The sequence below is a fragment of the Erpetoichthys calabaricus genome, chromosome 5, assembly GCF_900747795.2.
Source record: "Erpetoichthys calabaricus chromosome 5, fErpCal1.3, whole genome shotgun sequence".
NCBI classification, from domain to species: Eukaryota; Metazoa; Chordata; class Cladistia; order Polypteriformes; family Polypteridae; genus Erpetoichthys; species Erpetoichthys calabaricus.
In genome coordinates, this window is record NC_041398.2 from 173,507,552 (window position 1) to 173,519,269 (window position 11,718).

The 11,718-nt window shown below is 39.8% G+C and overlaps 1 protein-coding gene across 4 annotated transcripts in view; it reads left to right on the forward strand.

Annotated features, from left to right (window-relative positions):
- Positions 1-3,779, forward strand: part of LOC114652063 (macrophage scavenger receptor types I and II-like) — a 74,552-nt gene extending 70,773 nt beyond the window's left edge. For all 4 annotated transcript variants that reach the window (XM_028802236.2, XM_028802235.2, XM_051927821.1 and 1 more), the window contains one exon: positions 3,292-3,779. In XM_028802236.2, coding sequence (XP_028658069.1) covers positions 3,292-3,425 — 134 coding nt within the window. In that variant the 3' untranslated portion in view covers positions 3,426-3,779. The remainder of the gene's footprint in view (positions 1-3,291) is intronic.
- Positions 3,780-11,718: the final 7,939 nt, after the last annotated feature.

Genomic DNA, 11,718 nt, shown 5'->3' on the forward strand with positions numbered 1-11,718 from the left:
CAGCCCCTGCCTGCAAAACACAAAACATGCTCGGCCCCCCAGGGCCGGCTGCCGGCACGCAGGGAACTTACCTCCCGAGTCCCATCTGTCCGAGGCAGCTGCCTCAGCATGGCCTTTCTAGACGGCACGCCGTCCCAGGCGCCTTCAGCGGCAGCACGCCCATAGGAGCCCGCTGCACTCCGGTATTGCCCGTCGTTGTTCTCCCGCACCAGGGAAAACCAAGCCTTCTGTGGACCGGTGGCAGTCCGTGGGGTAAGTCTCTCCAATGGGGCTGGGTGCACGTGTGTGGGTGCCCCTGTTGTGCCGGACCATCCACAAAATTATTTGTTTGGGGTCCCTGCCTTGGAACAGGCGGAGAGTCCCATCTGGGATGCCATTGTGGACACAGACAGGCGGACACGTTGACGTCACCCAACACACGCTTATTTGTCATATTTACAGTGCACAAACACCCAAATACTCCCCCAAAGTCCTGGCCAACACAATGCCTTTCTCTTTTCTTCAGGCTGCCTCTTTCTCTCTCCACCCGAGCTCTGTCCTTCTCCTCACCCGACTCCAGCCCTGAATGAAGGGAGGCGGCCCCTTTTATAAGCACCCGGATGTGCTCCAAGTGTCTTCCGGCAATCTTCCACAGTGTGGCGGAAGTGCCGGCTTCATCCCCGGAAGCACTCTGGGTGTCCTTGCTCTTCTTCCCCCCAGCACTTCCGGGTGTGGCAGAAGTGCTGAGGTCCAGGGTTCCCAAGGCATTCAGGCGCCCCCTGGCGGTGACCACGGGCCCCCACAGGGTTGAGTTTCAAATCTTGGTACCCGTGGCCCCCAAAGCAACTAGGGCGGTCGCCCCCTCGTGGTCTGGAGGAGGCGCAAGCCCTCCTCCAGTCCTCCTGGGCATCCCGGCTGGGTACCACCCACAGCCGCGTGCCACACTGGTGAAAAACTCCACTGCCATCTCTCCTAAACACCTCCATGCTTCCATAGGTATGTCATCTGGACCAACAGCCTTTCCATTTTTCATCCTCTTTATAGCTGTCCTTATTTCCTCCTTGCTAATCCATTGCATTTCCTGATTCACTATCTCCACATCATCCAACCTCTTCTCTGTCTCGTTCTCTTCATTCATCAGCCTCTCGAAGTACTGTTTCTATCTGCTCAACACACTCTCCTCACTTGTGAATACATTTCCATCTTTATCTTTTATCACCCTAACCTGCTGCACATCTTTCCCAGCTCAGTCCCACTGTCTAGCCAATCGGTACATGTCCTTTTCTCCCTCCTTAGTGTCCAGCATCTCATACAACTCATCATACGCCTTTTCCTTAGGCTTTGCCACCTCTCTCTTCACCTTGCGTCTTATCTCCTTGTACTCTTGTCTACTTTCTGCATCTCTCTGACTATCCCACTTCTTCTTTGCCATCCTCTTCCTCTGTATACTCTCCTGTATTTCCTCATTCCACCACCAGGTTTCCTTTTCCTCCTTCCTCTTTCCAGATGTCACGCCAAGCACCCTTCTTGCTGTCACCCTTACTACATCTGCTGTAGTTTCCTAACTGTCTGTTAACTCTTCACTGCCACCCAGTCCCTGTCTCACCTCCTCCCTAAACTCAACCTTGCAGTCTTCCTTTTTCAACTTCCACCATTTGATCATTGGCTCTAACCTCACTCTCTTCCTCTTCTTGATCTCCAACGTCATCCTACAGACCACCATCCTATGCTGCTTAACTACACTTCCCCTGCCACCACTTTGCATACTTCAATCTCCTTCAGATCAACTCTTCTGCATAGTATTTAATCTACCTGTGTGCATCTTCCTCCACTCTTGTACGTAACCCTATGTTCCTCCCTCTTCTTAAAATACATATTCACCACAGCCGTGTCCATCCTTTTGGCAAAAGCCACTATCCTCTGACCTTCTTCGTTCCTCTCCTTGACACCATACCTACCCATCACCTCCTCGTCTCCACTGTTCCCTTCACCAACATGCCCATTGAAATCCGCTCCAATCACCACTTTCTGTCCCTTGGGAACACTGTTCATCACTTCATCCAACTCACTCCAAAAATCTTCTTTCTCACACATTGCACACCCAGCTTCCGGTGCATATGCACTAACAACATTCATCATTACACCTCCAATTTCCAGCTTCATAATCATTACTATGCCTGACACTCTTTTCACCTCCAAAACACTCTTGGCATACTGTTCCTTCAGAATAACTCCTGCCCCATTTCTCCTCCCATTTACACCATAATAGAACAATTTGAATCCACCTCCGATATACCTGGCCTAACTCCCCTTCCATTTAGTCTCTTGCACGCACAATATATCAACCTTCCTTCTCTCCATCATATCTGCTAAGTCTCTCCCCTTACCAGTCATACTGCCAACATTCAAAGTTCCTACCCTCAGTTCCACTCTTTTTACTTTCCACCTCTCCTCTTGCCTGTGGACATGTCTCCCCCCTCTTCTTCTCCTTCTTCTTTGGCCCTACCAATTCTTCTAAGAAATGTATATAAGTCTGTGTCTTTTGCCATAGCTTGCAATGTGTATGTTTCTTTTGCCATTTTCTTTGTAATTTACCTTTTTTGCTACAGTGTATTCAAATGCTGATTATTAGCACTTAGCACTATAGACAGATGCAGAAATCATTGAATGCTGAAGGAGAGCACTTACTTCAGTGAGGTTTTCACATAGCTGCTCATTAAGAAATATGCCTTACCAATGAGCAAACAAGTGAATGTAGCACTGAAGAAATCTCTTTCCCTTAACATTAGGTGGTGTCAGCATTCGGGTACAATTAAGGGAGTGAACTCTAAAGAAAAGAATGCATTATGAAGGAAGTGGCATTTCAGATTTTGGAAAAAATACAGATATTTTAGAATCTCTTAGAGAAAGAGAAAGAAGAAAACATTTTAATAAACTAGGAGATCAATTAGAAGTAAGAATGAGCACACTGATTGTGAAATTGGTTGGTATAAAAACATGTAGGCACGGGGGTTCCTCAGAAACAGAGCTGATAACCACTGATTTTGGTAATTCTGTTAAGCTGAATGCAGTTTCAGCTCACCAGTTGAAAAGCTGGTTATTACTATGAAATAGTAATAGTATGAATAGTGTTATTATTATGAAAAGACTTTGTTTTTTGTGACCCTGAACCGGATATGCTGCTTAAAAAACAAATGGAAGGATGGATTATTATAACAAAAATACAAAATCAGATTTATTTAAATGAATAAAACAGACAAAAAAAATCTGTGAGGTTTACAAGCTGATGTAAGTCTGTCATTTTTCATTTAGGTACTGGCCAAATTTGGATGGATGAAGTTGCATGTCACGGATATGAGACTACTATTTTTGCTTGTGCATTTCTAGGGTGGGGTAAGAACAACTGCCAGCACAACGAGGATGCAGGAGTAGTTTGCTCATCTTAAGACTCATTATTATTTGCTTTTAAATTTTTGATTGGCAATATTTGTTAAAGTTCACAGATTTCCTTAATCTGATCTTAATGACAAAAATTAATCTTATACAGTTTTTGCCAACAACTTAACAAAATCGTTTTATGAGGCTAAGCTTGTAATTTATAGCTTATTCAGATGGGATTGTCAATAAAATATTTCATCTTCAGTTTTTATATTATGTTGGACATTAATTATTAGTTGCAAAGTATAATGATTATCCAAATATTATAATTAGCATTAGTATATGCAAGAATAACAATGGTATGTACTGCATTCTGAATGAAAAACAAACTAAAATGAAATAAATCCTTTTTTATTCAATTATATGCTTTCTTTTAAAAACTCTTGTTTGCTTTTAAATACGTCCATGGTTATAGTATTATTAGTCTGTAATGCAAATACATGAAATAAATGTCAATACAAGCCAGAGTGAATGTTGAGGTAGCATGTCATAAATGCGAACAAGCAAATATTTTCCTGATAGAACATCTAGGATGTCCATTTAGTCTTAGCGAAAAAAATACTGATGTGCAAACTCTTTTCTGGTAACTTTATATGCTAGTTATTTGTCTACTTCATAATAAAATGCTAAAGTGTGTGTGTGTGTGTGTGTCCGGTCAGTCTGAGCATTCTGATTGGTCAGATTAGCTTTGATGATGTGATTGAAAGTGGAAGTGCAAGTGTAAGATACATAAACAGGAGTAAAAGCTTAGGAGACAGGAACAGGACAAGAAGTATAAAACTGGACAGGAGGTGAGCAAGGCACCTCAAAATGACAGAGTTTGAGAGGCAGCCTTTACAGGAATGCACCCGAGAGTTGGAGCACCAGCCAAGAGAGGTTGAGATACATGAGGATACTGAGGAAGGTGCTGAAGTTATGCATGTGGAAAGAGTTTTCAAATACTGTTAAATGTTTTCTATTACATGTCTTTGACAGGTAATTTGGATAGGTTACTATAATATAATTATTATGACTTTGGGCTTTCAAACAACATTTAAATTGCCTTTTTCCAGTGCTTGGATGGAGATCTAGTGAAAGGCATTTTAGAATTCACCATCCTGAACTGGATAGGATTAGAAATGAGAACATTAGAGGGTCAGCTCAAGTTGGACGGTTGGGACAGAAAGTCAGAGAGGCGAGATTGCGTTGGTTTGGACATGTGCAGAGGAGAGATGCTGGGTATATTGGGAGAAGGATGCTAAGGATAGAGCTGCCAGGGAAGAGGAAAAGAGGAAGGCCTAAGCGAAGGCTTATGGATGTGGTGAGAGAGGACATGCAGGTGATGGGTGTAACAGAACAAGATGCAGAGGACAGAAAGATATGGAAGAAGATGATCCACTGTGGCAACCCCTAATGGGAGCAGCCGAAAGAAGAAGAAGAAGATATTTGTAAATGTGTACAGTGCCATGGCCCAGTCTATTGGAAATTGTGCTATATACTAAAAATGAGTTGAACTGAGGAGAATAGTTGACAGTACAAAGAACCCAAAAGTAAAATCTTTTTTGTACATATATATATTGTGGTGCACATACATTTTCAAATGTAACATAATTAAAATAAACACAAAACTAAGTTGAACTGAGAAGAAAGCACAATGCACATAACAGTAATTTTTTTTATCTTTCAGTTCAACAATGTTAGATGGAAGCCTAAGCATCTTTAGTGTTTACAGAAAGAGGCTTCACAGTTCAGGTTATGTTTTGTTTTGTCACCATTATCTGCTGGTAAGGAAAATCATAAAATGTACCTGAATAGGAAACCTTTATAAAACAAAATTATTTAACAATTGGGAAAAAATTTTGCATGACTGAGCTGGAGATTGAATTACTCTTAAATTATTTATGGGGAAGACATTTCACTCTAACAACTGATTATACTCTTCTTATATAGCGATATAAAAACTGAGGCAAAAATCCTTGCCTGACTAGATGGGTTCTGTTAGCTTTAGCACTTCTTCTTCCATCTGGCCTTTAATAATCTAATGCAGATATGTCGTCCTCCCTTTCAGGGCTACCATTTGGAAGTTAATTTATTCACTGAATGGACAAAGATATTGAAGAGAGTGTAAAGAAAGCAGTGAATACCTTATCTAAACAGAACCATACACAAGCTATCTTTCTTGCCTGTACAGTGTCCTCATGCACAGCAACGCTACTTCACAGCTCTCACTCTCATTTAACACTAAAACTGCACAATTAAAAAAGCAGTAGAAAAAAACTGTATGCTCTCAGAAACTATTAGAGCTATTGAAATCTTTAAAAGATGTTGCAGGCCTCTAATTCTTTTATTGTGCAGGTGACGAGTACTTTTCTCTGTATAACAGAGGTCCAACCCTGAGACACCTAAGGCATAGCCAGTCGATGAACATGAAATGGGTGTGAACTCTGCCAACTACTGACTGAGTCTGAGGGATTGCTGCTAAGAAGTGAACAGACATTTTTAATTCTATCCTGTTCCAGTGGTGTATTTATTAAAGATGCTAAAGAATTGTTCAATCTATATTTCTTGAGTTCTATTACAAGCTGAAATAAAGATCGGGAAACACATTATCTATGTTGAACAATCTTAAATATGCAATATACAGTATGCTGAAGCATATAGATATGCTTGTTAATGTTTTTTTCTTGTTTTTAAAGCTGCTGACACAAAAAAGTTTTGTAAATGATTAGTGAGGGAATTAAATTGAAGTTAAATTCTAATGTCTTCTATCTTCTCTGTGGGAAGGATAACTTATATTAATGGTGTCTTACAATTAAAAGAATTCTAATCTGCTATTCTTTATTTCAGTGTATAGCTTGGAATAAGAAGTCAAGCAAAATGACACCTTTTATTGGCTAACACGATACAACATCCTAGTACTACAGAAGTATAGCTTTTAAAAATATTTTTTACATTTGGCAGGATGAATGACTCAATCAAAATCAAAAGTGATGAAGATTAAGCCAAAAGCTTTGTGGCCTACAGTCCATAAACCCAGGCGGCAATAGTTAGAATGCTGAATTCTTACCACTAGACCACCAGAAAAGTGGATCAACATGACAATGATAGTAGGACACCATCCCCTTGCTCCATTTGTTGTGCCTCACTGCCGAGCTCATCGTTACAAATGTTTCATTACAAAAACTAAATGAAACAGACTTCTTCTGAGGCAATCGTAAAATATTGCCATTATTATTAAAAAAACAACATGAGCAGTTTCGCCAGCAGCACTAAATGGAATATGAAGTGTGTGATAATTGCCCGGACACCACCAGTCAGTGACCACATCTTTATCCAAAATACCTTTATTTTGTCTTCCACAACACACAAGTCAGTCCCGCACAACTCCACAGTGCCTCTAGCCCCAGTCTCCCTTCTCCTGGGCCTTCTCTCTCTTTGTCCCTGGGCCACCTGACGGGGACGTGGTTCAGCTGTGGCAATCAGAGGCTCCCGGGAACAATTACGGATGTGGACGACTCCTCACCTGTGCACTTAAGTGAGACTCGCCCGCATCACGAATACCCAGAGAACTGCTCGTCCACACACCACCACTTCCCTTTACTAAGCCGCGAGTGCAGTGATTAATTTAAAACTGGCCTTTTTGATGTGAGCTATGGACATGCTACACCAGAAGGCTGGAGAAAAAAAAACAAAAATCTGCACGGGTTCCAAGGCCAAAAGACAGACCAGCCCTCAGTGGACATTGTACCTAATGCAAATGTTTGCAATTCATTCCTCATTGTTACCATGGCTTCATATGAGATGATTCTATGACGTTGATCTCATGTACAGTACCCACTTTCATTCCATCATCACAGGTCGCTATATGGTGCATTGATCAGGTGGTAGTGGTGCAAAGAATATTGGAGATTAGTAAAGATTGCAGATTCCTAAAGAATATGATCATTATATGCCCATATAGTCTATTAGGAGTATAACTAAAGTGTAGCTACGAAAAAGCCAAATTAAAATAATGGGTTTTTAGCAGTTTTTTAACATGTTCCACAGGAGTAACCTGGCAAATTTCTATTGTTAAAATATTCCAGATTTTAGGTGCATAACAAAAAGCTTGGCTCTTGGAAGTATAAGCAGACCACCACTAAAAGATCTAAGGTTATGACTTAGACTGCAGGGGCACAGGCATTTCAAAATACAGGACAGTGCAAGATTATTTAAAGCTTTATACACCATTACTAGTATTTTAAAGCCAGTTTTAAATGACATGGATATCCAATGTAATGATACTAATACTCGTGAGAGGTGCTCAGATTTTCTTTTTCTAGTAAATTTTCTGACTGCTGCATTCCACACTAATTGATGTACCGTATATACTCACGTATAAGTCAGGTCTTGAAACCCGAAAAATTGATCATAAAATGAGATCCCGACTTATACGTCTGTTGAAAAATGCGAGACTTACATTTTTTTTTTTACATTTTCTTGCCTCCTCCAATCTCGCATCAGTTCCTCAGATGCATCGAATTTTGCTGCAGCAGTGCAGTTACCAATTTCTTTTGCTACTTCAATGATGTTTAATTTAAAACCAGCTTCATATTTTCTTCTGATCGAACGCTCCATCGTGATAAGGGATGCTCTTATGATAAAGGTATATGAAGGTGTGTCATACAAAAAACACAAATGAGTGCAAACATTGCTTCGGAATAGTTCAGGTATTACCGTGTGGTCGTGTACATAGAAAAAAAAGGCAGTGTACTCCGTGGTTACTCTCTCAGGTAGCATATCATAATCTCTTGGACCAATAGCGTGAGTTTTCTGCATTTGACTTATACAACTGACATTATAAAATACCAGAAATTATAAGGTAAAATAAAGTCCTGACTTATCCATGGGAGAACTTATCCGCGAGTATATACAGTATTTCTTGGGTAGTAATGTTAGGAGGGCACTGCAGTGATCTAGAGGACTGAAAAAATGCATCAACTAATTTTTCAGCGTCTTGTAAAGTGATAAGTTAAGTTATATTCCTTAAGTGAAAGAATGCAGTCCTAGTAATCTGGTTAATATGCGATTTCAAGTGTAGGTCAGAGTCAATGATTACTGTTAAATTCTTTACCTCTGCCTTGACTTTTAAAAATAAAGGAATCAAGTTTATTTCTAATGCCCTCACTATTTCCATATTTACTACTCACTAAGATTTTTGTTTTTTCATTATTTACTTTGAGAAAGTTTCTACTCATCCAATTGGAAATACAAGTAAGACATTGGATCAGAGATCCATGAGCATCAGTGGCTATCTATAAATATGTCATCTGCAGAGCTGTACTAGGTCACTTTCTGCTTTGAGATACTCTGACCTAATGGAAGCATATAGATTGAAAAAATCAGAGGAACCAGAATAGATCCTTGTAGTACACCATATAAAATATAACGGGTCTCCAAAGTACAATCATCACAACTAACAAAGAATTTTCTACCTGTTAAGTAAGATTAAAACCAATTTAACACCCTGCCAGAGTGGCCCACCAGTTGACTAAGGAGATTTTAAAAGAATACTGTGGTCTATCGTGTCAAATTCTTTTCTCAAGTCTAAGAGAACAAGAACAGATATACAGCCTCTGTCTGCATTAACCCACAAATCATTTATTACTTTAATCATTGCAGTTTCTGTGCTATGATTTGTTCTAAAATCTGACTGAAATTTGTCAAGAATAGAATGTTCATTCAAGTAATCTTTTAGCTGTTTAAAAACGGCCTTTTCTAGAATTTTACTTAAAAAAGGCAGGTTAGAAATTTGTCTAAAGTTGTCAAAGACAGAAGAGTTTAGATTATTTTTCTTTAGCAAGGGTTTAACTACAGTCTTCCCACAGTCAGAGAAGAGCCCCATATCTAATGATGAGTTCACTATGTCAAGTACATTATCAGCACATCAGAGACTTCTTTGAAATTGCTTGTTGGTACTGGGTCAAGGACGCAGGTGGAGGGTTTCAGCTGAGAAATTATTCTACATAGTTTGGGTAGATCTATTTTAGTAAAAAAATTAACTCACTTAAAAGGGCATGCTGGGGTTCAACAGGATTAACTTTAGGGGAATGTACTCTATTATTTCTAATTTCATTTACTTAGTGTTTAAAATATATAGCAAAAGCCTCACGAGTTCCACTAGTAGTTTTTAGGAAGCATTTATTGAGTGATCTGGGTTTAGAAGATGATCAATACTTGAAAAGAAAACTCTTGGATTACTGGCGTTATCATTCATAATTTTAGAGAAACAGGACTGCCTCTCAGGGTGGACTGCGTTGTTATTTTTGCCTTCTGTATTTCATAGTGGACTATCAGTGTATTTTTTCTGCATTTATGCTCAGCTCTCTGGCATGTTTTCTATAAATCAGACACTCTTTGGGTCTTCCAAGGTATGATAGTGCAGGAAGATTTCTTAACATTCTTTTAATAGTCACTATGTTAGCTGCAGCTCTCACCTTAGCATTAAAATATTCCACCTTACTGGTTACATTATTAGCATTATTGAGTTAGGCAATATAATCAGACTGATTGATTAGAATATTAGCAAACAATGAAGCTGCATATATACCAAAATATAATTTTTAACAATATGCTTCACATTAGTTGTAATTACAAGTATTTCTACATCAAATAATATGCAAAAATTGTCTGATATACTGTGTGGACCACCAGGGGCATACAGCTCCCCAACCCCGACACAGACAGACGCATAGCCAAGTCTTATCACACAGCACACCTTTATTTTAAGAGGGGAAGCGCTTTTCTTTTGCTCCCAACAGTAGCACAGTACAAAGCACCCAAAATATGTCACAATACATCACAGTCCTTTTTCCTTCCTCTCTCTTTCTCTCTCTTCACCTCCACTCCACTCCACTCCACTTAGGTGGCACCCTTTATAGTGCACCCAGATTTGCTCCAGGTGTTCCTTGACCTTCTTCCAGCAGCACTTCCAGGTGTGGCAAAAGTGATGCCACAAAGGGCTCAGCTATACCTGCAGCACCCCCTGGCAGCACTCACAGACCCCAACAGGGCTGCTTCAAGCTACAACTCCCGGCATGCCCTGTGGGATCCATGGTGCTTCAGAAACCCAGGGGGACTGCCCTCTACTGTCTTGGGGAAAATAATGTTCCATCCGTGCTTTCTCCCTCAGTCCTTCCACCCGGTTGCCGTAATGGTTCTGGCCATTCATGACCTGCCTCACGTCATCTTTTAATCCTTTTGAAATCACAAAATCCAGCGTGTATCCTCCCTTATATGTGGGCTGGCTAACGTGCTGACTATGATCAAAAGAGTGCAGTAAGTAAGGCACTTTGGTTATCCACATGAAAATTGAAATTGCCTAGTTATTAGTTATTATTATAGACAGCCAAGGCTGAAAATTTCTTTAAAAAGACGTATTATATTTTGGAGGTCTATTTATGGTTAATACAAGAGATGGCGCAGTGGTAGTGCTGCTGCTTTGCAGTAAGGAGACTGTGGAAGATTGTGGGTTCGGTTTCTCCCTGTGTGGATAGCGCTTTGAGTACTGAGAAAAGCGCTATATAAATGTAATGAATTATTATTATTATTAAGAGACTGCAACATTCCTTGAATAACCACGGCAAGATCCTCAAAAGATGCGAAGGTAACAAAACCGGCATCTTTACAGTTTAATTGGCTTAAGTACTGTAAATACTTGTTAAAGAGCCATCTTTTTTGCCTTGGCAAACCGAATGAACAAAGCTGTAATTCGAAGGTGCTCCTTCAGGAAACATTGCTGCACCATCAGAGCTGACCTATGTTTCTCTTAATATAAGAAAGTCTATTTTCCTATCATTGATAAGATCGTTAACGTAAAAAGTTTTGTTGGTTAATGCTCTAATATTTAGTAAAACCACATTTAAGGTTTCGGAAGAGCAGAGCTTGATGGGAGTGTTACAGTGCTTGAAATGATAAATAAGTCATTCATGTTTATGCCACTTTGTGCATATTTTTTATTTAATCTGTAATCTGTTTTTATAGTTCTAATACAGTACACATCTATAGGTGAAATTGTAATCAGGTTATTTGCATTTATACTGCTTTGTCCAGGTTTTTTAGTTAGACTATGGTTTGTTATTATAATGATAATACATCTATAGGTGAACTGACTACAGAATTATCACATCCTAACACGGCATTATAGTAAACATTAGGTCTAAAATTATGTAGTCAAGAAAGACAGATTATCTTTGAGGTATTGTCGGAGAGGACCTGGGAGCTGAATCTGTTTGGATGCAGACAGTCTCATTTGTGAAAAAGATTCCAGGTGTCTACGAAACC